This window comes from Phodopus roborovskii, unplaced genomic scaffold, assembly GCF_943737965.1.
Source record: "Phodopus roborovskii unplaced genomic scaffold, PHOROB, whole genome shotgun sequence".
Lineage (NCBI taxonomy): Eukaryota > Metazoa > Chordata > Mammalia > Rodentia > Cricetidae > Phodopus > Phodopus roborovskii.
This window is the reverse complement of record NW_026126585.1, coordinates 1,692,564-1,718,920: the sequence shown is the minus strand read 5'-3', so window position 1 is coordinate 1,718,920 and position 26,357 is coordinate 1,692,564. Positions and strand designations below refer to the sequence as shown.

General features: G+C 39.3%; 1 protein-coding gene across 1 annotated transcript in view; it reads left to right on the top strand.

Moving 5' to 3' along the window:
* LOC127236381 (contactin-associated protein like 5-1-like) overlaps positions 1-26,357 on the top strand; it is a 159,895-nt gene that overhangs the window by 7,614 nt on the left and 125,924 nt on the right. Inside the window, exons 2-4 of the mRNA XM_051204006.1 lie at positions 3,662-3,818; positions 18,855-18,982; positions 19,154-19,324. Of these exons, the coding sequence (XP_051059963.1) occupies positions 3,662-3,818; positions 18,855-18,982; positions 19,154-19,324 (456 nt within the window). The remainder of the gene's footprint in view (positions 1-3,661; positions 3,819-18,854; positions 18,983-19,153; positions 19,325-26,357) is intronic.

Sequence of the window (26,357 nt, the reverse complement as noted above, 5' to 3'; positions counted from 1 at the left end):
CTCTCATCTTCCTTTCCTCCTTCCTGTCTTTTTCTTGTTCCTCCTCTTTATCCTTTCCCCCTGTCTTCCTCCTACTTCTTTCCACCTCCCCCACCAGACACACAGGTATCTATTTCTATTTTTGTGCACGTGTGCCTGTGTATGCATGTTTACTTGAATGTAGAGGTCAGAGATCCATGCTGGCTGTTGCTCCTAGGTGCTTGCCATCATACCTTCTCACTTGACGGGAGCTCTGAGTAGTCTAGGCTAGTTGGCCATGGAGCCTACACATACATCTGTCTCTATCACCTCTCCAATCAGTACTGGGGTCACAAGGGAGGACCATTGTGTCTGGACTTTTCCTTTCTTCTTTTGCCATGCAGATTCTGGGGGTAGAGCTCAAGTCCTTAGTTAACAAGGCCTGCACTTGGGCTGGAGAGATGGCTCAGTTGTTAAGAGCACTGGCTGCTCTTCCAGAGGTCTTGAGTTCAATTCTCAGCAACCACATGGTGCTTCACAACAATCTGTAATGAGATCTGTGCCATCTTCTGACCTGTGGGCATACATGGAGGCCAAACATTATACAAAATAAATAAACCAAAATACAAAACAAAATAACACAAAACAAACAAACAAACAAAAAATAAGGCCAGCACTTGATTGTCTAAAGTTTCTCCCCCTCAGGCTATAATTTTTATGTGTTTTTCCTGTTATCAATATAAACTCAGAGGCATGCTTTGTTTGTTTCTTTGCTTTGATTTTGTTCTGTGATTTATCCCTGATGATATAGTACTTAGAATAGAATCCAAAAAAGATGAAATGCATCATGTTTGTACAATAACTCACTGTTTTAAAAATAAATAACAATATTTCATTTCTTCACTGATGGAGCAGTTTTCTGTCAATAGAAGAGAAAAGAAATGTCTCCAAAGGCCAAAAATTGCTGTTAAAGTGTAGGTCATTTTCTTGACTATGATTGAGTTGGGAATTAAGGCAAACAACATAGTGTTTGTGGTTCTCAGTTTCCTCATTTTCTCTTCTCTCTATTACTTTACAATGTGAAACAGTATGGATGGGTTATCAGGAATAAAAATGTAAAAAATAATAGCCATCAACTTTCATACACATATTTAAATATTGACATATTTAAATATTTTTCTTCCTTTTCCTTTATTAGTATACAGTTAAAATAAGGTAACCTGTCAGCTGTTCAGGCCACTTGAGTGTGGCTTGTAACCAGGATTTACCTGAAATGAGGGAGATGATTTTGTCATTCAGGAAAAGCCTTAAGAGAAGGGTCCTAGTAAGCAATCATCCACATGGGGAATTCTAAGCAGGAAGGCAGTACTACAGGTTGTGTAGAAATTAAGCCAGACTTGATAATGAATGTCAGCAGACATTTTCAGCTCTTCTCAGTGAAGCAGACCCTCAAAATAACTATGCTTTTCATAAAGAGCTCCCCCATATCATAAAGACATCCCCCATTTCATAGAGACCTTCCCCATTTCATAGAGACCTCCCCATTTCATAAAGACCTCCCCTATTTCATAGAGACATTCCCCTTTTAATAGAGACCTCCCCCATTTCATAGAGATCTCCCCAATTTCATAAAGACCTCCGCCATTTCATAGAGATATCCCCAATTTCATAAAGACCTTCCTCTATTTTTCTCATGGGTTAAAGCATTGGGCTTCTGACTGTCTTCTCTCTGCCTGATTGCCTCAAAGACTTCCAGGACATATTAGCTGTGTAAGTGTAAACAATTTGGAGGAAGAGCATACTTTGTATATGTAGATAGTAACTATATGAAAATAAGGATTTCCCTGAACAATGACATCCTGCTTGTGTGAAAGTCTCTTATTATAACATGTACAAACTGAAATTTGCCACTACTTTATGATTATTACTTGATTTGCTTTGAGGCAGTATCTTTTGCAGCCTAGGCTGGCATCTAATTTGTTGAGTAACTAATGACAACCTTGAACTTTTGATCATCTTTTCTCCACATCCTTAGTGCTGGGATCACAGACCTGCACCACTGTACCTAGTTTACATGTATACTGCTGGAAATTCAACCCAGGGTTTCTTGCATTCTAAGCAAGCACAGTGCTCTGATTCATTGAACTATATCCCCAGGGTCAAGTGTGGAATTGCATATCTCGAAAATGAGTAAAAGAGCCTATATTTTGTTATTCTTTTAAATATGAAGTATTTGGCACTTGCCAAGAAAAGGAAGACAGCCAGTAGAAGCCAGATCTGGTGCCTTCAGCTGATGCTGTCCAGGGCCCCATATCTGTGCTGCTCTTGTTTGGGCTGTACTATCATCTTCCGAATGTTAGCTATAGCTACGGTGGTATTCCCAAGCATTAAAGACAGCAGAAAGGTAATGAAATCAGGACTCTGAGCTCCTTCTCCCCCACACCTCTTTCTCAGTGAATCATAATTCACCGAATATCTCCAGGATATGATCTTCACAGACTCTCTTCCTTTTAAGTCTGTGAACTTGAAAGCTCATAACTTCTCTTGATCAGGGCATGAGTTCATTTTGCTTCTGGTACTGAGACAAATCAATGGGTCAGGACCCCTCTCACATGTGCTTACATTCTATTTCCACCCTCTTTGATATCTACCAAAAAGAACACAGCACTGGCTAATATTGGCCCTTACTGTGTTATTATGTATTGGATAATTTCAACGGGATCTCATTCTATCCACTTAAATATGGAGTTGTGTGTGTGTGTGTATGTGTATGTGTGTGTGTGTTTGCTGTTTGCTTAAAGGCTGATTCAAATTTTATGAAGAAGGCCAAGAGAGTAATGGTGGGTAATTAAAATGATGCTGTAGAACATATGCAGGAGACATGGCACACAAATCATGAGAGAATACACAGCTACCTTTTTCTAGGTTTGACTTCACTATAGTCTCTTTTTTTTTTTTTCCTTTTTCTTTTTCATGATGAATATGTGCATTTAACCCTCTGTGTATTGACATAGACCTTCTTGGCATTCAAAAAGCATCCAAATATATTATTTCTTTGAGGCTGTGGTTGTAAAAGTTCAGTTTTCCTTTTAATTCCACTGACTGCTAGTGGGAAAGCACTCAGACCTAACTATTCATTGTCAGCACATGCGGCACTGACCCACTTACAGTGACTTTTAAAAACTTTTTTTTAAAATAAGGAAGGCATTCTATATGTTGAAAATTTAACTTACTTTGCTTAAAGCTATGTCAAATCTCTATTATACATCATTTCAACTGCAAAATTTGCACTGTTAAACTTGAAAATATAGGTTTTGATGTTTTTAAGCTGATCCATTTAAGTGGTATTATTGTCAATTTTTTTTATCAATTTGAGTTATTGTTCCTGATTCTTAATGTGTCATTCATCTATATTTACTTATGTTCTTTCAATAAAAATGTTTTAATACATGAATAACTCCATGTGTGCATTAGTATGTACACATACACACACACACACACACACACACACACACATATGAAAACAGATAAATGAGAGAGATAAAGGAAGAAAGAAAAAAATGTAAGCCAGAAAATAAGAAAAGGGGAGCAGGGAAGACTGTACATATGTACACACACACACACACACACACACACACACTCACCCCATAGTGCACCCTCTTTCAGCTTGCACTCCTAACTTATGAAACATCTTGTCTTTCAGATGGAGCCCCATTCACCTGGTGGATTGGGAGATCCAATGAAAAGCATCCTTACTGGGGAGGTTCTGTTCCTGGGATCCAGCAGTGTGGATGTGGCCTAGAGGAGAGCTGCCTGGACATTCGACACTTCTGCAATTGTGATGCAGACACAGAGGAATGGTAAGGAAAGCTTCAGTTTTCCTAAAGCAGTGGGAAATCTGATGCACAGAATTGCAGCTAAGAGAGAAAGATGCAGATGATCAATGCAATGGAAATTAGGGCTGCATAAAAAAGAAAGAAAGGAAGGAAGGAAGGAAGGAAAGGAAGGAAGGAAGGAAGAAAGGAAGGAAGAAAGAAAGAAAGAAAGAAAGAAAGAAAGAAAGAAAGAAAGAAAGAAAGAAAGAAAAAGGAAGTCTGAGAGATGGCTCAGCAATTAAGAGCAGTGGCTGCTCCTCCTAAGGACCAGGATTTGTTTCCTAGCACCCATGTGTTGGCTATAACTGTTCTTAATTCCAAATTATTTGATGCTCTCTTCTGGCGCCTGTGAGCTCTGCCTGTCCATGGTGCATATATGTAGGAACAGGGCACCCCTATACAAAATAACAAATAAATAATAAGTAAATAAATAAAAATGCATGTTCAGGACTAATACTAAGGTTGGTATCAATAACTGTATTCTGAACTTTACATTCTAATCAAGGAATGCAATTTAATATGAGATTTGCTATTTAGTCAGTTTTTTTTCTATACATCTGACACTGTGTGTGTGTGTGTGTGTGTGTGTGTGTATTTGTGTGTGTGTGTATAGATGTGTAGTGGCATCTTGACTTGCCAGTGAACTTGTGGTGGGGGCCACACCCTTTGAATGTGGTTCTTGGGTTGTGGAGAGCTTCAGTAGGGCACACACTACATCTTCTTGAGCAGGAAGGAAGACAGTGGTGGTTATGTCCTCTTATCTGTGTAAGTGCGACCCTCTCTTGGGTCTCAGAGACTTATTTAAACCCTACCATCATAGTTGCTCTTTTGTGTAAGAGTGCTCATGCATCGGTGTGGAAGCCAGAAAAGAACTTTCACTGTTGTCACTAACCTTGATTTTCTGAAATTGGATCTCTTACTGGCCCAGAATTAGCCACGTAAGCTTGGCTGTAGAGCTGGAAATGGCTGTCTCTGTGAACCTAGTGCTGGCATTACAAGCCTTTATCACCACATTGGGCCTTTAAATGTGGGTTCTGGAGATCAACTCAGGTCCTCTCACTTTTGGACATGCATTTTGCCACCAAACCAGCTCCTCAGATGTGTGAAATACACATGTTGGTGAAGAGCCTCGAGAGAAGGATGTGTGTCTGGTTTCTTTCTCTTTGTCTGATGTTTTAGTGCATTTACCATCACTTAGTGATCTTTAACATCAAATTAAAAGTTTTATTTTTCTTACAGCATTTGACTTAGTGATCATATAATTCTCACAATAATCTTGATAGTCTATAAGATTATGTGTCTTGAGGTTGAGAAGTGCCTGTTACAGATGAGTTAAATGATTTTTTCCCAATATTATACACCTCTGTCAAATAGCAAGACCAAAGTTCAAACATAGGACACTCAGTGTCTAATACTCTCCTCCACCAGCTCAGTCATGTGAGAGGATGTCTAAGTTCTCAAGTATATTGGGTCTACAAGAGCTCCAAACTCCAGACAAGCTGTTCAGTTTTCACTTTATTGCTTATGTAAATGTGCATATAGCACAGTCACTCACATTTTGTGTCTAGGCCAAATTTCAGATAGCCTGTGATTTTAATATTTGCAGGGTTACTCTCTCTTCTCCTCAAGTGCTTCTCAATTATACCTGAGAATCCCTGTGATACTTTTCTCAGATCTGTGACAATTACTTTTCACATAGTGTTTTCTTTGTTGTTGTTGTTATTGGAACTGTTATAGGTTAAGAATCAGTTAGTTCAATGAAATTTAAGGTCTAATCAAAACCTTGTTTTAGACCAGCAAGTTACAGCTTGGGAGATGGCTCACTCAGTAAAGTGCCTGCCCCACTGGAATGAAGTAATGAATTAAATCTCCCGCACCCCCATACCTGAGTCAAATATCTTGGCATGGTGGCATGGTCTTGAACTCACAGAACTGGCAAGGTGGAGCCAGGTATGTCCTTGGGGAACATCAGGGAAGTCCAAGGGGAAAGACCAACCAAAAAAATAAAATATCAAGAAAACAAATAGCTAATCAAACAAAATAGATGGATAGTACCTGGAGTATGGCAGCCAAACTATAAACACACACACACACACACTCACACACACACACACACACACTCACACACATAGAGGAACACAAAAAAATCTCAGAAAAAGAAGAAGCAATGTCTCCATCTGCTTCTATAATATGTGGATCATGAGCTCAGAATGTCACAGAGCTGCTTGGGTACAGAAGTAAACTCCTTTAGATGCTACCATCACCTCAAACTCTTGTCAGATGATGTTGACTTAGGTCATATGTCAACCTCTTTCTTCTTGGTCCCCCTCTTTACTTAGCAGTTAATTTTATTACAGCATTATAGAGACTTTCACATAAATCTCTGTGTTCTGGATAGAGGACAAATCTCTATGAACCACTAGACTTCAATCTATATGGTCCTGATGCAATAGATAATCAAGGAAAAAATTCAGAACATCTTTGAAGAGGGATATGTAAATTGCTTTTCTTTATACAGAAAATAGAAATTTGGGGACGGAAGGATCTATTTTCTCAGAGTCTAAAAGTGTAATGTGTCATGATAGGAAGTCATGGTGGCAGGAGCTTGAGGCAGCTGGTGACATTGTGTCCATAGTCAGGAAGCAGGTGGAAGTAATACTGAGACTCAGCTTACTTTCTCCTTTTTACTCATTCTGGGACCCTAGCTCAGAAAATGGTGCTACCCACGTTAACATTAGGCCTTTCCATTTCAACTAAACCAGTCCGGAGTCTCCCCCCACAAACTGGCCCAGAGATCTGTATCAATGGTGACTCTAGATCCTATTAAGTGAGCCATCAAGAGGAGTGGTCATGTCTAAATATCATTTTCAAGAGTAGGAAGAGTAGGGTGAAGGTTTTGTAGGTGGTTGTGTCACAAAACAAACAAACAAAAAGGAAACCATCTAACATCCTCTATTCCAGGCACTCAGGTTCCCTCATGAGTTTGAATCATAGGTTCCCTCACTGTGTCTGGATTTAGATGGTATTTACAGACTCATAGGCTCAGAATAAAATGCCTTTACTTCATACTGTGTGATTGGAGAAGCTGACACAGGAGAAAATGCAAGATGGAGGCTGCCATTGAAAATTGAGTATATATACACACTACCACTGTGTGCCTCCTCTCAAAGTACAATTGCCAAGGCTTAGTTGATTGCATAGGAACAACTGGGGATAACAGGTGTTCTCACTTGCTGAAGGTGAAGTACTCCTGTACTTTCTTCTCTTGAACATTCCACTGACCGTGCCAACCACTCAGATCCCAGTTTCCCCCTCTATTGACCTTATTATTATTAGTTCACTAACCTCTGAATCACTAATGAGCGAATTTAACTCCATCACCTACGCCACGCTTCCAGGGGGACTTGTCAAGATGCCTTCTCCCCACTCCTCCTGTGTCAGCACAGTTGTATCTGTGCTGGTACTCATGTCTGCATGAGTATGTTGAGGTGCTGTCCCTCAAGTGCTATCTACCTCAATTTGTGCTGATGCTCATTTATCTAGCTAGGCCAGCTGACCTGGGATCCTTAGGGATCCACCTGTCTCTGCTTCTACAGAGAAGAGAGATAATCATCATGTCCTGCCACCCTAACTTTAATTGAACCTGGGTTCTGGATATCAAACTCAGGTTTTCATGTTTGCACATCATTCAACTGACTATTTGAGTCATTTCCCTAGCACCTGCAAGACCTTAAACACCATATAGATTAATGCATACTTCGTAACTCTTTCTATTTCTCTTTATAATAAACCACTCCTCTTAGGGTTATCAGAGCTTTTAGATACAGGTCTTGTTCAACAGCTGTCTTAATTTGCTCTCCATTGCTGTGCTAACATACCCAAGGCAGGTTAGAGAAAAAGTTTATTCAGACTTAGAGTTCTAGAGGGATCTGTCCTATCCCCATCACAGTAGAAAAGCATGACATCAGCCAGGCAAAGGTGACGGAAACACAAAGCTGAGCTCACATCTTCTTGCAAGCAGGAAGCCATGTGAGCAAAATAGAAATGGTGTGAAACTTTGAAACCTAAAGTCTTGCCCCCAGTGACCTACTTCCCCCAACAAGCCTACATCTCTAAGCCTACATCTCTTAAACCTATTCAACCAGCACCATAGGGAACAATGTATTCAGGTATCTGAGCCCATGGTAGATGTTCTCATTCAAACCATCGCAAACAAACTACTAAGAGTCAAAGGAAAGGAACTGAAATTACCTGTTAGAATGCCTGCTTTACCCACCAGAGTCCATATGGAACCACTCAGTGAAAAGTTTAAGGGAGAAGAGATCTAGGAGTTCCCACTTTGTCCTGATGAAGAGGAGGCTAAACTCTGGAGTTAACTCTTCCCAGTTTCCTGGTTGATTGGATAACATTTAGATGAGGTGATAGAGAAGGAATAATGTCAAGAATCCCAGTGTGAGAGTACTCGACCCTTTCCTCCCTCTCCTTCTTCTACTTGAGAGTGTCTACAACTCAGTCACCATTACCATAGACCTGTCTACCTCTATCGTTCTGCTCAGTTAGTTGCCATGGCCATGGAGCTAAGTCAATCTTCACTCCAAGGGCCATCATATTATTTCCAAAAAAAGTCATACTGTATCACAGGGTATGTTTTGCTACATGTGGTATTGTTAATTTTAGGTTCAATGACTCTGCATAAGTCTGCAAAAGCTAGTAAAGAAAAGGGCAGAGAAAAGCTAGGACATATATTCTCTGTCTCTGGAGCATCCATAGGACAGGGGGTAAAGTGCTCTTTAGTCATGAGTTCATCAATATGATGCATTTGAAAGCAGAGTTAAGAACATTGGGTTCAGAAACTGGCTCAAGAGTTATGGCGAGCTAGATTTCAAAGGAAAGAAGTAGCTAAGGTGCAACACGTACAATAGTGTTATATGAAGAGGTAATAACTTTTGTACACTGCATAGGCATGTTGGCGTTGTTGTTATAGGGAAGGAAGGATACAAAGAGGTAGTATCAGATGATGGGTGTGTGTGTATGTGTGTGTGTGTGTGTGAAGACTAGAGGTCGATTGTAAGTGTCATCCTTCAGAAGCTGTCTATTTTTTTTTTTTTTTTTTTTTTTTTTTTGAGAATTTGTCTCTTACTAGAACCAGGAGAGTGTCAAGTACATTAGGCAAGTCACCCTGAAAATGCAACGGATCTGTCTATATCCATCTCCCCAACTCTAGCATTGTGAAATTATGCCATTACACCTGGATTTGCATGCATGCCTCAGTTTCCCTATGCTTGTGCTACAAACAGTTTCCTCATCAGCTACCTACTAAGCCACAAATCACTGAAGTTATAGAAATACTGATGAGCTAGTTTTATCAGTAAAAAATATTGTGACTGTGTCTGCCAAAAGATGTGGTAGAATTTAATACTGCATCTGCTACTTCTTTAACCAGTTCCAGTGTCTGCTGAAGAAAAGAAAGCACAAAACCAAAAAGAATCCTCCCTGCATTCATGATTAACATAGATCCAAGCTGGCTTTTTACACATTTCAATATTTTTGTTTCAGATCCTTATATTTCCACAAGTATCCCCAGTTTCTGAGTGAAGGTTAGAATATTCAAGGACTTTGTGCTCTAAAATTTCCCCAATTTTTGCTGTTGGGTAAAGTTAATAGAACAGCAAACTTGGGTTAGTGGAGCAGTTTAATCCATTATACATGCTAGACAATGCTGACAATTAAAAGTGCTGAGATGTTTTAATGCTTCATGAACCATATATAATATTCACATATCAGGAAACCTATCCTTGAGGTTCTGATGGTGATGGCATAGTAAGTGTCATATGACTAATGAGCAGAATTGCTATTCCAGCTGAGTTAAAGAATCCCCTTGCTTTCACCAAAGGGACTGCTAATGTGGGGATTATGGAGCAGGTCAGCAGTGAGGATTCCAGAGAGGTTTTATAGACTCTCTGGAATCACATTAGAAAAATATCCATCTTCCATCTGGCTAAGGGAGGCTTCTCAAGGAGCCTCAGGCAAACTCTTCAGCTGCCTGTGACTGATTCCTCTTTGCTCTATTACAATAGACCTTGGTGACTGAACACTTAGTGCCATATGTTCCTATGGGATCAAGTAAACTAGGAAAATGAGTGGGTGTCATAAAGATGTTGAAAGGGGGAGAGAGTTGAAAATAAGATGGAGATACATGGGGAGAAAAGTTTAACTCAATTAACACTTCTAGAAGAACCAATTCGCTTAAAATGAAAAGAAATCTCAACTGGAGAGATCAATTAGGGATACACATGGCCCACATATCTGTTGATGTTTGGTTTCTCATCTACAGCACATACTGTAGTGCATAGATGTTCTGATCTTTCATATCAAATGACATAGCATTTACATAGAATCTTTACAGCCCTCCTGTCAATCATCATCAGATTATTGTATTACCTCATATAAAGTTGATAGCCTTTAAATGGTTTGCCACATTGTTTAGAGAATATTGGCAAGCTTAAAAAATTTCCCTTGCCCATTATAAATATAATATTATTTTAAGTATTTTCTCTCTATAGTGGTTTAAGTCTGTGAATAAAGAACCTATGGAGAAAAGGGATATAACTGATTACTTAACAGTTTCTGTTAAAGGAGAAATCTAAATAGTAAAGAGAGGGGGGAAATAGGTAAATTAATCTTGCTGTCCAACAATAGAGAATTGAAGGAAGAAAATATGGTATATAAGCATAAAGTTTACAACAGTTAAGAGCAAAGGTAGGTTTTTTGTTTGTGTGTGTCTGTGTGTGTGTGTTGTAAGAAATAAGTACAACTGGAATAATCATATTAATGTTATTAAACAAATCACTGAATGAAAAAAAACACACACATTTCCTTTCATTTGTCAATCCTTGATTTTATATACATACCTACATACCTATGACTTTGTGTGTGTGTGTGTGTACACAATGTTGCATGCATGATTGTGAGTATGGGTAGGACATTTATGTGTGCTTGTCTGAAGAACAAAATTTGAATTAGATATCTCCAATTGTTCTTCATCTTTTTTGCTTCTTGACCTAGGGTCTCTTACTAACCCTGAAAACTGGCTGGCCACTGATTCCATGAATCCTCCTGTCCTCTGGACTGGTGGGCTTACAGATTAATGTGGTCCAGGCACATCACTTTTGATGAATTTGAGCTCAAACCTTCATGTGTTTGTCATTAACACTTTCATCTACTGAATCATCTAGCGATGGATCCCACAAGGAGTTCTCTACAATATCTTGCTAGACCCCTGAGGGTTTGCGAAAAAACTCAGGTAACACCAAGGTCTTGAACATAGTATAGGGAAGTGTTAGCTTTTCAGGAAGTAGAAAGTGACCATCATAGAGGGAGGGAAGCATGATTTTGTCACATGTTGAAGATGGATATCAACTGGTGACAACCTTTAGCCTGAAATGCACATTTTCTCATCCAGATATCAGGATCAATAAAAGTGAAGCTCCCTTCACAGAGAGCTTCCATCCAGTTCTTCCATTGTTGAAATTAAAGATTTGAGGGTTTCTAGTTGTAAACATTGAATTTTCTCTTGGTGCATCCTCTTGGAAAGCAATGTTCCTGGCAGAGGAGCATGTCACTCTTATTTTTAAAGAACAAAATCGTTTTGGAGGGTTATTTTTCTTTTCGTTTTTTATTATATGTAACCCTGGAACCTGAAGGTACCATGCAGAGATTTATTATGGTATTATACTGCAATCATGCTTAATGAATGATGGCTGAATGAATTCAATTGGTCAAATCTTTACCTCTGTTTTTCTGTAGGTGGGTTAAATCCTATTCCGATTTAACAGATGTTGACTATATTGGTCCTCTCTGATATTATCACAAAAACTATCTACCCAGTTTTCCATGTGAATTTTTCTTGTAAGTTAATTTTCTAATGTCTTTCAAAAGTAGTGATGACTCAGATGGTAGTGTCCACAACACAAGCATGAAAGCTCAGTTTGATCCCCAATGTCCAAGTACAAAACTCCAGCTGTGTTGTAAGCACTTGGAGCTCTAGTTCTGGACAGTTGGAGAGGCATATCCTAGGGATCCCAGCTAGCCTCATTGGAACATTTCACTTCCTAATGTTTATCTGTTTCTTAATCTACTTTTTGCTTTGTTTTGGAAACTTTCTCCCAGGTGGCAGAAATTCTAAGTGGTTATGTGATTCTGGGAGCTGTTAGTCACTGGATTCTCATGTATAGCTGGCATTCACATCAAGTTGGCCCTTTCTGTTGGGGAGAAGTGTGTCTGCCCACCATGAGGCCACTGTGCTGTCAGTAAGCAAGAGGAGGACTTATAGTGGCTTCCTTTCTGTTATCTCTTCTTGGCTAACTCTGGCTCCGCCTATAGATGATTGCATTGCTTCATGTTACATTTGTTGTTTCTTGAGAAACACCCACCTCTCTTTACTGCCAAGCATCCCCCCAACCCTTCCTGCTGCCTGACTCACGGAATTGCCCCTTAGGCATTCACACAATGGTATCCCTTTCCTGAAGCTAATTTAGGCCCATAGTTGGGTCTAATGTTTTAAAAAGAAAATTTTCCCATTGCCTAGCAAGTGGAGAGAGTAGATGCTATTGCATACTCAAGAGATGACAGAAAAATGCAAAATGCATGTAGGGGATACTTTTAACAAATGATTGAAATTTAAAGCCAAATGTCACAGTTTTTTGAAAAGTCTAGGTGGAGTAGAATTACATGGTGCTTTGTCAAGAATAGCATTAAGACACTTTCTAGAAACACACTCAATGATACCAACAACCGATCACCTACTGAGAGAAAATGCCCAGTATGTCTAGTGGGTCATACCCACTTAAGCTCTATGGAGCATCTTTCTAAAGTTTTTTTTTTAAAGAAACAAAGAGTAGGCTGGGGAGATAGCTCAGTTAAGAAAGGACATGGTGAAGAGGCATGTGAACCTCAGTCTAGTCTCCAGAACTCATGCAAAATGAGTAGTCACACTCATAATTCCAAGGATCAGTCAGTGAAGACAGAACACATCCTGGTACACGATGGAGAGTTCCAAAGAAATAAAGTCTAAACTTTACTATTGCTCTCCCCTCACATATGCACACCCATTCATGCACATACATGAACACAGCTGAACCTACATATTCATGAACATCACACACACAGAGACACACACACACACTCGAAATGAAAATGTAAACTAAAGTTAATGTCTACATTTGCCTTCTGTTAAGTCTTAAAAGGACGCCAAAGCCTCGTGATATGTGAAGCTTAGCTAAATCAGCAAGTTCCAGGCCATGGGGAAGATCTGTCTGTAGAAACAATGGGGAACCCACACTGGGCCTGAACCTGTGAGATGAGCCCTTTGTCTCTTTTGTCTGCTCTGCAAGCTTCATTACAGCTGTAAGTCCTGATCTGCCACATTTTAAGTGATGCATACGGTTAATTATTTTACTGAATTTGTAACTGTAAGGTTTGTTAAGAAAGAAATATGCCTTTATTATGAGATAGTCAAAGGTTCCAGAATATATGAATAAAAAACAGATGTTTTCACCTAAAACTTTCAATATCATGTAGCTATCGCATGTGTAAAATATTGTAATTGTTTGACAGTTTCATTTAGTAACTGTTTCTCAGTCCAGCCCTCTCCTATAGGAGCCCATCTCAGTAAAACCCCTTTTACTTTCATGGCTTCATTTTGTGTATGGTCACTGCATCTAATTATAGTTGCTTGCCCAAGCTTGGGTTAGAGGCTGCCTTCTGGAGTAGAGGCAATGCAGAAACCTCTAACTAACCTTTCTGTTGAAAGTAGGATTGTGGGGTGCTCATCTCTAAGCGACACAGTTATATCATTCTGGCCAATGATCAGGAAACATTGTATCACATGAAGAGTGGAAAATATAAGAGTCAAAGAACAAGAAATGAGCAGAAAAAAAAAAAAGATTTTATCTGGACACGAATTAGCCATTTCACTAATGGTCACTGCATAAGACCTACACAGTACCAGTCCCCCAAATCATCATGGATAAGGGTGGACCCCTGAAGCTCCTGCCTTCCATAAAGGATTTTTGGAAGTTTTCTGTCGTCAGGGGAATGAGTGTCACTCTTGTAAGTGGTATAGCTGCTAACACATTGTCACATGCAAAATATTCCTGCAGATAATGTAGGATGTTTCTAAATATAAGAATTTTATAACAGTATTTATACCACATGTTCATTTATTAATAAATGCTTATGAAATTGAGTGTATGACTTTTTTACTTGCTTCTTCCAGAAAAAAAAATTATCTTACAAATCTTTTCCTTGGCTTCACTAAAGCAACATACAAGTTAAGACATCCTTCCAACTTTAATTGGTACAAAATCCTCGGTGTTCTGCTTTTCTCATTACTTATTTCCAACCTTCCATTATGAATATTTGGCTTGTGACTGTTTTCTCCTTGCTATTAACAAGTAGTTCAGTAGCAAAAAACAAAGCAACAACAACAAAATAAACAGCCCTTGAGATCTGATTTCTAGTTTTTATCGTTTTATACATTTTTATAGTGACAAGAATGCCAGCTTAGAATCCTTCGAGGATGGATTATGACAAACTGAGCAAAATGAATGAGGACACATTGATCATTAAACAGATCTAATACCAAGTTTCTCTGGTCATGCATAGCATGCAGAGACTTTCCCATCCCCTGAGAGAATAGCATAGCATATGTTATGATTAACACTGATGACCAACTTGACAGGATTTGGGATCACTCAGAAGACAGGCATGATTAAATCAATTGAATGCCAAAGACCATTCTGTGTCCTGCAAGGAAACCTTAAGATGAGCACCAACCAGCATTCACCCCTTTGCACCCTGACTACACTGTGACCATCTGCCTCAAGCTGCTGACACCATGATGGACATTGTTACCCTTGAACTGAGAGCCAGAGCAAGCCTTTCCTTTGTTAAGTTGCATGTTTACTTTACCACAGCAACAAAGGAATTATGTCACTTGGGGCAGGGAGGTGAGTCAGTCAGTCCTCACCAGAGCCTCAGGCTCTTCCTGAGAACTTTCTGGAGCCCTTGGTTAGGTGAGACTCAGGATGGATCTGATATGGCAGTCTAGTCCCCCTTTCCTTTATCTCTACTGTTGTGCTTCCACAGCCCGTGGAATCCAATGACTGTGTTCAAAGTACAAAACTTTTCACGCTGCACAGGGCAAAGAGCTAATCCCCCTCTGGCAAACATTCACAGTAATGATACTGTTAGCTGATCATGCACTGATCATGCAGCTGTTCTTCATTTTACTTTCTTCCTTCCTTCCATCATTTTGCTGGTAGCACTATCATAGTCTGGATGCTAACTGTAATAAATCTGTAACTAAATTTTTATTACGGGACAGGGTAATCAAATCCCAATTTGCCATCTGTTAATTAGGGGATATAATCCTTGGGCCTATTGGAGCTCCAGGTCCTGATTTTATTTTAAAAAATTTAGGAAAGTGGGATATCTACCTTTGGAGATTGCAGGCTTAATTAGCAAATAATCCCCATATCTATCACATGCGGCATGTAGTCAGTTTTGAAATAGTATGCGCTTATATCTATTATTATATTCTGTAATATTACAAAGTCTTAAATTAATTATAAGATGCAGCATTGGTTTGTATATTAAATTTATGTTTATGAAAACTGCAAATAAATATATGTGGAATAAAAGGACTAACAACTGGGAAGAAATACCACACCAACATAATGGAATTTCCTTCAACTACCAAATTCTGGATGCAGTAAGGAGAGAACTCTGAAGTCTGAAATACTCTAAAATGGGGCTATTGGAAAATTCACCTTGCAGTGGCTGGATCTGCTGTTTATGAATACAGCAAAAGAGCTGTGAGTAGTAACTGAGGAGGCTGTGGTCTCCCACAGCAACTGCCAAGGTGACCCAGGTAGAAACTCAGGGAGTCAGTCTCAAAAAATGATTGCAAATTAGTAAACTGAAACCCAATCAATTGAATTGTGTTGTGTGTGGAGGAAGCCTATGTGAACAGAATGGGGATGGTTATCCAGACACCAGCCTAGGACAGCTCAAGGACTCAGGGCTGTTGCTTTGTGTGCAGCAATGTCTAGAGAAGGTAGTGACCACGTAGTGGTGCACCAGCTTCCTTCCAGAAGGAGCTGTTCTTTGTCAGTGGGACATTAGAGAGTGTGTTTACACACTAGTGTTAATATTGGGGAATCCATTCTTTGTTCACAAGCTGGTCATTCCACTTCACATCCTGGACCCTGAGAAAATGAATTTCTAAAGTGACATTTTCTGACTAATGTGACTTAGATGTGGAAACAGAGATGACCATCAGTGCTGGAAGTAAACAGCTCCCTGGATGCCATCTGCGTTACTCAGAGCATAAGCAGAGTAAAGGACAAAAGGACTAGGTTGGACAGTGCACAAATGTGACTCATCATTTCTTCAATACAGGTGGTTTAAGCTACATCTCTCCCTGTTGCTGGTATAAACCAGCTGTATTCACCAATGTGGTTGTTACTTTAGACATCAACTTACAATTGAGGATTTAAATCAGGTTGTCCTGAGGGTGATTGTCTTAATTGATGTAATAATTCCAAGTTCACTGTGGGAAATAACATTTCTTGGGAAGGGGTCCTGAGTTATTTTTATTGATTAAGGTTTCCAGACAAAAATCCTCCCTGATAATGTAAATTACTCTATGTAACCAAATATAAATTTTCTTGTGTTATTTGGAGGAGTTTTATGTACTTAGCATGCTTTTTACATATGCCTATATGCTGATATAATGGCACTAAGTAGATATGGACAAGATATTATGGAGTCTAAAGGAGGCCCAAGTCGGCATTAATGGACAGACTTCAGAACCCAGCATGTGCAGCAAGAAAATAAAAAGGGGATGGAGAGCATAACGTAGCATGTCATGGTTCCTTTAGGAGAGAATCTGCATTTTATCTCTACTGTGGGTGTTTGGCTTCTGCATTACAATCTCTACTTATTAATACTTTTTAACAAAAAAACAAATCTGTTCTCTCTGTGGGCACCACATGCATAGGTGTGCTTTCTAGCTGATACAAAGCCTTGACATTTGAATTGCTTCTCAACATAAGCACTCAAATTACAGGTATTATATCATATATGTCTTTGTATTTTTAATAGGGCTGTAGCAGGAGGGTTTGGGTGGATCTTTGGTTTATTTATAACTTAGATAAATTATTAAGTGTTTTCATCCAAATCTCATGGGCCGGATTCTAAGTCTTAAAATTTAATTTTACACATGTATCTATGTAGCAAGAAATCTCCAATCCAGGATCATAGCTGGATGCCTATGAAATAAGTTGTCTTGCCTGAGGCCACAGAGTAGTTCAGGGACAGAAAAAGACAAGTCAAGTAAGCATCAGTGAGACCAGTTCTGAGCATTTAACACAGACCAGACACTGCCTAGCAGCTGCAAATTTCATTTAATCCTCTGCAAGCTGCTGTTCAGATGCTCACTCAACACGCTAAGCATCTTCAAAAGAACACTGCACACCCACACAACAGCCGTAGGAACTGTTAACCTTAATGTGTGTCCTTAAACACAAGACAACAGGGAAGGAAAACCATGACTTGGTTCCTGCCCTTTCTGTCGTGTGATCCCAGGCAATGTCTCAGTGACTCTGAGCCACTTTCAACATTCATACATGGAATTAGTGGTACACACTGCAGAGGAGAATTGTATGGGCAAAGCTTACACTTATCCTTAACAAATTTTATCCTGGAAGCATTTGCACAGTCAATGTCAATTTATTTATTTTAATTGAATTTGTATTATTATTTTTAAAACATTGTCTTTATTTGCTTTTGAAAATGGCATACATGAACACTGTATTTGGATAATATACATCTTCTACCTTTTCTGGCTCCCCCAGTGTGTGTATGTGTATATATAAGAAAACACATTTTTACTTGTTTGTGTGTTGATGGATGTATACATGTGTGACTGCATATGTGGAGGCCATAGTCAACTTCTCTTGTTATTCCCTGGCTATTGTAGAGCACACCTTATATTTTAAGGTAAGGTCTTTCATTGGTCTGGAGTTCATGAATTTAGCTAGCTTGGCTGACTGGCAGTCCCCAGAGATCTGTCCATCTCCATTTCTCCAGCCCCAAGATTACAAGAGAGTGCCATAAGGCAGGTATTCTTGGGTAGGTTCAGAAGGTCTGAATTCAAGTCTCTGTGCTCACATACCAACCAAATTGGACTGTCTAAGATATCTCCATATCTCCAGAATGCCAAGTATTTACTTCCAATTTTATACTCTGACAAGTGGGACCATCTTCACCTTGATACTGAAAGAGAGCTTAAAAGAGGAGGAAACATTGGCTTTCTGTACACTTTTTAAACTTTCCTATCAAAAGAAAACTAGCTACTTCCTTATTTGCATAATTAACAAGAACAAAGGCAGTGTCATTAACCAGCAAGGTCTTTCTAAAGAACAAAGCAAAAAGCAACCAATAACTATAAAGGTTCATTTTAACACATCTTAAAAAGGTGATAAGGAACATTCAGCCCTGATTAAAACCTGTTGGCAGGTGCTTCAGCCAAGTCCTGTGAGTGATTTTGAGAGGGAATTGTGTAATCTATTTTCCAGCTAGCTCCTCAGATAGCAGATCTTCTTTTATGGGAAAGTGAAGTGATGTTTAATGTCACATTAACACTGCAGTGAGCCTTCGGGTCCTCTTGGCCACAATCAGCACAGCGAACTTTGTAAACTACCTGTGTTCCTGTAAGCACATTTAGGGAAGATATAAAATGCAGTGGTGTTTGGAAGCAGGCCATGGGTTCTATAATTGGTATTCCAACTATTCGCAAAGGCCCAGAGATTAAAGGCCTTCTGTTATGATCCTCCCAAGTCTAGCCAGACTGCATCCAATCCAAGTCACTTTGCAAAAGAGGGGTCTTGACACAGAATCCCTAGATAATCTATACTTTATCCTTTCTTTTTCCCCCTTTAAATTTATGTTTTGCAGGACAAAGGATACAGGTTTTCTTTCCTTCAAAGATCACCTGCCTGTAACTAAGATAATTATCACTGATACCAACAGATCAAACTCAGAAGCTGCTTGGCGAATTGGCCCCTTGCGTTGCTATGGTGACCGTGAGTACAACACCCCCCTTTCTTTGAATTGTATGAGCACAAGATATTTTGGTTCCCTTTTCCCTTTTCCTTTCAGGGCCCTCCTAGTATTGAAAATGACCTACAAGCCCATTTCTTTTCTATATCCAGAGGAAACACACAAGCCATGTTGAAGGACTCTCTGTTTCACAGGACACTACTGGAATGCTGTCTCATTTTCTACGGAAGCGTCCTACCTCCACTTTCCTACCTTCCATGCGGAATTCAGCGCTGACATTTCCTTCTTTTTCAAAACCACCGCTTTATCTGGAGTCTTCCTAGAGAACCTTGGCATTAAAGACTTCATCCGACTTGAAATGAGTTGTAAGTGCCCTCCTTTATGGTTCAATGTCAGTGGTCCACAGAGCAAGGCTTCCCTTTATCTCTGCCACCAGGCACCAGTACAGATTGTTAGGGTGGAGCTAATATCACTAGTTATCAGCAAAACTAGCACTGGGGATGTCAGATCTCTGGAAACGTGCTATGACTTATTATGTTCTTTCGGCATTTGTCATTCGTTTCATCAGGACATGCACATTCCAAAAGTATCTGTGCATTTCTACTGCTTGTGCCATTCTCTTTTAAGGCATGGTTATCACTTCCCTGTCGTTTTATGCCTCAGGATTGCAGCCTATGGGAAGCAGGGATGATTGTTATTGAACATGCTCTTCCTGTTTAGGATACACTTTACTAGTTTGCCCATGCTTTAGAAGTCTTTCTTTCTTTTTTTCTTCCTTCCTTCCTTCCTTTCTTTCTTTCTTTCTTTCTTTTTTTTTTTTTTTTAATGAGGTGGGAAGACAGCTCAGCCAGTAAAACACCTGCATTCAAGAATGAGGACCTGAGTTCAGTTCCCCAGAACCTACATAACATAGTCAGGTATTGCCATGCCAGAGGAGTCACAGGCCAGCAGAATTGGTAGGCTCAGTGAAACACTCTGTTCCAAACACTGAGGTGGAGAATACTTGAGGAGGAACTTGGACCCAGAGACCTATGCCTGAGCATTCTTGAGCTGAGCACATGTTAACCAAGTATAACCCACTTCTCCCCCTCCCCATGTGCTTGTGTGCAGCCACACAATTTCTTATCTCCCATGTATAAGAGAGTATTAGTAATCAGTAACAATTTACGCTAAATTTTTCACCTCTTTCTTGTCAGGGGTAGAGTGTGTACAGAGTTAGATGCATGAAGTATACCTTTGAAATAACCCAGCCCCTATCTGTGGGATCGGTGCATTAATGATAACTAAACGAAATGGACCCTAAAGAAATATAGATGGAAAGGCATTCTACTGTGGAACACTGCATATCATCATGCTAACGAAAATACATGAAAGTACAAAAAGGAAAAATTACAATGTTTAATTAATATTTATGAAACTGAAAAAAAACCACAGCAGTGTTAGTCTGTTTCAGTAATAATAACTTTAATAGTCTGTCTGTAAACCTGGTTATCTGCAAAGTTGTCCACGACTTCACTAAAGTTACTTTCCTGTACATTCTTTTGTTCAAATGAAACTATAGATTATATTGACCCATTTATCATCTATTATGTTTAGAAGATGATATTTTTATTCATTTCAATGTGATTGTTTTTTTTCATATAAACTCAAAGATATATAAAAGGTTTGTGGAGACTTTTCCACACAAGGACAAGTTTGATATAATCAACCATTTTTATAATAAACTCCCCAAATTATAACACCAGGATGAATTCTAGTGATTTCAGCATTTCCAAGTAAACAAAGAAAAAAAAAACCTTTCCATCAGATATTTTAATGCAGAGTTCATCACAGATTTGTCTCTTGTTGGGTGGAAGCGGAAGGAAGCTATCAATGGTTTGCAATGGCTGGGGCTCTTTCAGCTCTTGTCTGACACGTGTGTTACTGTGTGCATATTCATGCTAGATTCATATCAGAGACAGAGGTGGGAACATGCAGATGAAAAACGATCTGCGTTGTTGCTCTTCTGAATAGTCACACCAACCTGGCTTCTCACGGAGCTGGTGAAGTACATGGAGTTTTTCATATTAACCATTCTTTATTTTTTTTCTTTTCACAGTATATATTACACTTTATTTTGTTTCAGTTGATTTTTTGTATTGGGTTAGTGTGATTCAATATTCAGTGGTTATTAAAAGGTATGATTTAATACAATTTATTGAATAGAATATCATTTTGCATTATGTGTAATTGACACTTTTATTACGGTACAAAAATAGTCCTAGTAGCCGTTCCTCCCCTAAGGCCTACGACCTACCTGACCACAGGTTCTTAGTCTAGTTAATAGCAGCAGGCATGACTTTTATCTTACAGATTGGGTCTTAAATCCAATCAAAATGCAATTGGAGTATTAACCATTCTTTAGCACATAATCATTACTATGTGATAATCAATTGTACTTATTTACAAAAATAGTTATTTAACTTATTTAACATCTGTATAGTTAAAAATTAACAGTGACTTTAGGGTGTGTGTGTTTATACATGCATTTGGTGGGGGAGGTTAAATCATTAATGTTCTTTAGGATTACAAATTAATCATAATTATGAAACAACACAAACAAGTAAACAAAAAACAAGTATATTGTAGCTCAATTAGTTAGTCCTTACTTGGCAAGCATTTGAACCTGGATATTATCCTCAGAACTCAAGTAAAAAATAAAAATCCAGATATGGCTTGGTGGTGTGTGCTTATAATCTCAGTCTGGGGAAAATAAAGATCGTCTTTTTAACTAGTGACAGTTGTGTTAGAAAACAAGGGTTGGGGGGAATCCTGAGGAGCAACACCAATATTGTCATCTAGCCTCTCCTTGAATGTGTACACACATGAATGAGCACATCTCCTCATATGAATACCAGCACACATATAATTAAGCATATACAAACATACAGATAAATGAATAAAAATAAGCATTAAACATATTTTAGCTGCTCTTGCTGTTGCTTTTGTATTCTTTACACTAAGTGGTCTCCATTACCTGTACCCTGCCTTGCTCTTACTCTGCTCATGACCTCAGCTTGATTGAACTTGTCATTGAGCATTCCTCTACCCTTGTCTAAGTAGACCTTTTCCCATAGTTTGAATGAGGTGATTGACCAGTATCACAGTGATGTAACTTCATGAGATACCCTTGAAAGTGAAGCAAACATCATATCCACAGATATTGGAAATTTGAGAGTTCCCCCACAGAAGACAAGAACATTTGCAGAAGGGCCCAGTGGAGGGAATTGTGTGGGTCTCGGGCACATGGGGGATTTGCTAAGTGTTTCTATTGTAGTTGTAGACTACACACGGGAGGGGGTAGGGTGTCTCAATGTTACTTTTCACTAATTGCCCAAGGACACATGCTACTAATGGGGGAATTTCTTGTGATTTTGGTGTAAAATAAAAATAATTCACATTTAACTTGGACAGAACCTGAAAAGCCGGTTGCATATCAACCAAACCATAGTGTGGACGTAATAATTCAATGTAAAATTAATAAAAAGTCAGGCCCTTCAGCCTTTTCACTCACTAAATTCAAAGTCAATATTATGCTACATTATCACAAGATAATCATCAGGGATTGAGTGCTAATTACAGATCAGTGTCCAATTTGTTTGTACTTTGTAGCAGTGTGCTGTGCCCTTCAGGCTATAGAACTTTTTTAAAATGAAATTTAGCACTAAATTTATTTAAAAAGCCCCACAAATAAAACCTGCAATGTAATTGTTTGATGTTTACTATCACCATTCCGTCAAATGTTACTTTGTAAATCACAAACTTTTTGCATTAAATATTTTTAAGTGTAAGACCTAAGAAGGGGATATATTTGGTTCAGTAAAAGACTGAAGGACTAGCTAGCACACACAAGACCTGGGTTCAGCCTCTACCGATTGAAAAAATATAAAAATACTAAACATAAAGTCAGCAAAGTATAAGGACTCATATTGCCTGAACTTATTAGTAATATTGTAGTTGTTACTATTGTTATGAAGGGGAAAGCTGTAACAAGCTTTTGCAACCCTCACCCATTATAGCATCATAGCAATGGATCCAGTAACATTGCCCGTTTAAGCAGATGGACTTTTCATGCTAAAGTGTACATAACAAGAGATCAACCACTTGGAAAGGAAAAGTGCCTTAACAGATGCACTGACTCAGAAAACACAGCGTCAACCTTAAAGATTTCTCCTCTTTTGCTATCCAAACAACAGATTCCAAGGCTGTTATATCCATTGAATAATATGTTGGCCAGGACAGGGTAGTGTTGTTCTCATCCCTGACCATGGCTAGGAGTTGAAGATGCCTAATACCTCTTTGTGAATCTCTGAGCTGTGTGTTGGGAAAAGCTGTAGAAAGTATACACTAAAGGATACCCTACGGGGTACAGTGACATGTCCTTGTTGTTGATGTGGGGAAGAAAATCCAGTTGCCTTTCCTAGGCTTCTTTGATCCTTGGAAAACTTGTCAAGTATTCCATCAACCAAGGTCTTCCTTTGGTGATTTTGCCAAAGAGAATGGTGACCTCAGGCTGTTTTGTTCATCTCTTAACTCCCTAGGAACAAGATCTGGATTGATGAATACTACTCAAAGGCCCTTAGATTTGAATTGAACAACAAAGGAACAAATCATGAGAAAATATCCTTGGGAGACATTTAAGTGGGAAGTTCATAATGATGTAGAGAATGACTGGGTCCCGATGTCCTATCCAGGGCCATGAGAATATGTGATTACCTCTGTGTCCTGCCAGAAAGTCTGGAGTCAAGTCTATGTTGGCTTATTGTTGGCTTATGGTACCATCTGCTCATTCTTTTTTTATTTATTTAATTTTTTTTAATATTCAGCTGTGTCTAGTTATCTCGCCATGATGGCCATGGGAGACTACATTAGACTACATGGTATTTGAGGTTAGAGGTAAGAGTCAAAAATATAACCTCTACCAATAATAAAAGCAAAGGCCATATGGATGCCTAGGCCATGTTCATATCTGAGTGCTCTGCTGAAGCCGTGGCCATAGCAATCTGAGTAGCCTGTGCTGCTACATTGGACTATAGTGTCATCCAGGCCCTTGGCTGATGCCTAGGGCCATGTCAGGATCCATGGCCCAGCAGCAGCCAGGGTCTGAGTTAATATCCATGTCTCCTGTTACCACTGTGCAAATCCCCAGGGTCTGGGAAGCCAATTAAGACCATGTCTGTATCCTAGGACCTTGCTGCCACCAGGGCCATATTGATTTGGATAGCCCATGCTGCCATTAGGGCCATAGTGATGTCTGTGCCTGAGTTGCTGCCAAGGAGTATGTCTGGATCCATGTTTCTGCTGCAGGTAGAGTCTGTGATGATGTCCATAGCCTGTGTTGGCACAGGAGTTCATAGCAACTATGAATTGAAATCTAAGGGACATGCTGAGCAAGTCTCCCCACTCACTGGCTCTGGGATAGCTGCACCTGGACACTACAGCAGGAGAGATGGCTCACTTCCCCATGAGAGAGCTGGCCCCTGTATTTGGCCCTGTACTTGTCCCACCCCTCACCATGGGCATAGGAGAACTGATTCCAACAATGTGAGCCTAGGAGAGCAAGCTCTGCATTTCACCTGGGAGGGGTCATCCCAGTGACCCAGACCAAGCAGTTCAGCTACAACCCACATGCACATCCTGGGCTTTGGGTTGACCAACTCTAACATCTACTCCATCTATGACCTGCTGGAATGTGTGAAGGGGCAGTTCTTATAGAACAATAATCATGGGAGCCTATGACTCGGAGCCACAGAAGGATATTGGAGAGGGCTGATGTGAGAGTTCAATGATCTGGTGTACGAGAGGCCATGAAGCACAGCAATGACTCATTGCAATGACCATTTTGTGGTTAGGGCTGATCAGACAGAAGGGTATAGAATGAGACATAGAACATCACCCAGTGTCACTAGGATGAATGAAGAGATATTGGAAAGACGGAGACTCAAGGTGTTTTTGTTACTGTTGTTTGTTTTGTTTTTAATTGCGTTGAGGGGGGGGGATTCCTTTTGCAGGGGTCTGAAGGAGCGAGGAGTGGATATAGAGGGGCTGTGAGGTAAGTGGGGTTAGGGTGCATGACGTGAAATTCCCAAAGAATCAATAAAGAATTGTTACAGAATAAAATCTCTAGAAGTATATTCCGAGGCTTTGTCTTAGTTCTTCTAGCCACTGTGACAGCTTGTGCTCAGTTAACTCACTGATGAAATAGTTCCATATAGCAAGGTTGTATTGAGGCCCAACTGAATTCAGTGGATAGAAAATGCTTAGCAGTATGTCTGGCTTGTGTGATGCACTTAATAAATATTAATGTTATTGCTTCTATTACTTTACTCATTCTTTATTGTCCAGGAGGAATGGTTTAAATATTTTTGGTCTTTGATAATTAATTGATAAGAAGTAAACAAAACACAAAATATGGTTTTTACAAGGATACTAGCACCCAAGTATATAAACAAGAACAGCTAAAGAGGACTACAGCATTTACTCACTTTGAGGAATATGCTGCCTGGTGGTAACCTACTACATTTAAGACTAACCTTTAAGGGTGAATTTTACTCAAATCTTTAATATTTCTCCCATGTACTCTCATGAATCTTCATCCTGCATATGTATAAAGAGATCTATGTGAAAACCAGTCATCTTTCAATAAATATTTGATTTTGAGATGGACAGATTTTCAAGATAGAACTAGTGATCTGAATAAGAAATAAGAAATAGATCTGGCTAGTGGTGGTTTACAGCTTCAATCCCATCACTGAGAAGGCAGAGGCAGGTGGATCTCTGTGAGTCTAAGGCCAGACTGTTCTATGAAGCAAGTTCTAGGACCGCTAGGGCTACACAGAGAGATGCTGTCTCAAAACACAACTAAAAATAAAAGAGACAGAAAGAAAACAGAAATAAAGGAAGGAAGAAAGAAAAAGAAACTGAGGCTAAAGAGATGGTTTAATGGCTAATAAATATTGCTGTTCTTACAGAGGACCCATGTTCAGTTACCACCATCTATGTCATGATTCTATGCATCTGTAATGCCAGTTTCAAGAGATCTACCACCCTCTTCTGGCTTCTGTCAATATCTGACATACTAGTGATGCATAGACATATAGTCAGGTAAAATAAACCTATAAAATAATATATCTAAAATCAATTGAAGCAGAAACAGAAATCAGGGCTGGAAGAATGGATTAGTTGTCAAGTGTTTGTTTTATAAACATGAGTTTGAACCTCAGAGTACACATTAAAAATCAGGTGTGATGAACATGTACTTGTAATCACACTTTTCACATAAAGAAACATAATGATATCTGGACCAGACTTGTCAACCGGCCCAGGCTCCTCAATTAGCCCCAGGACAAGAAGAAACTG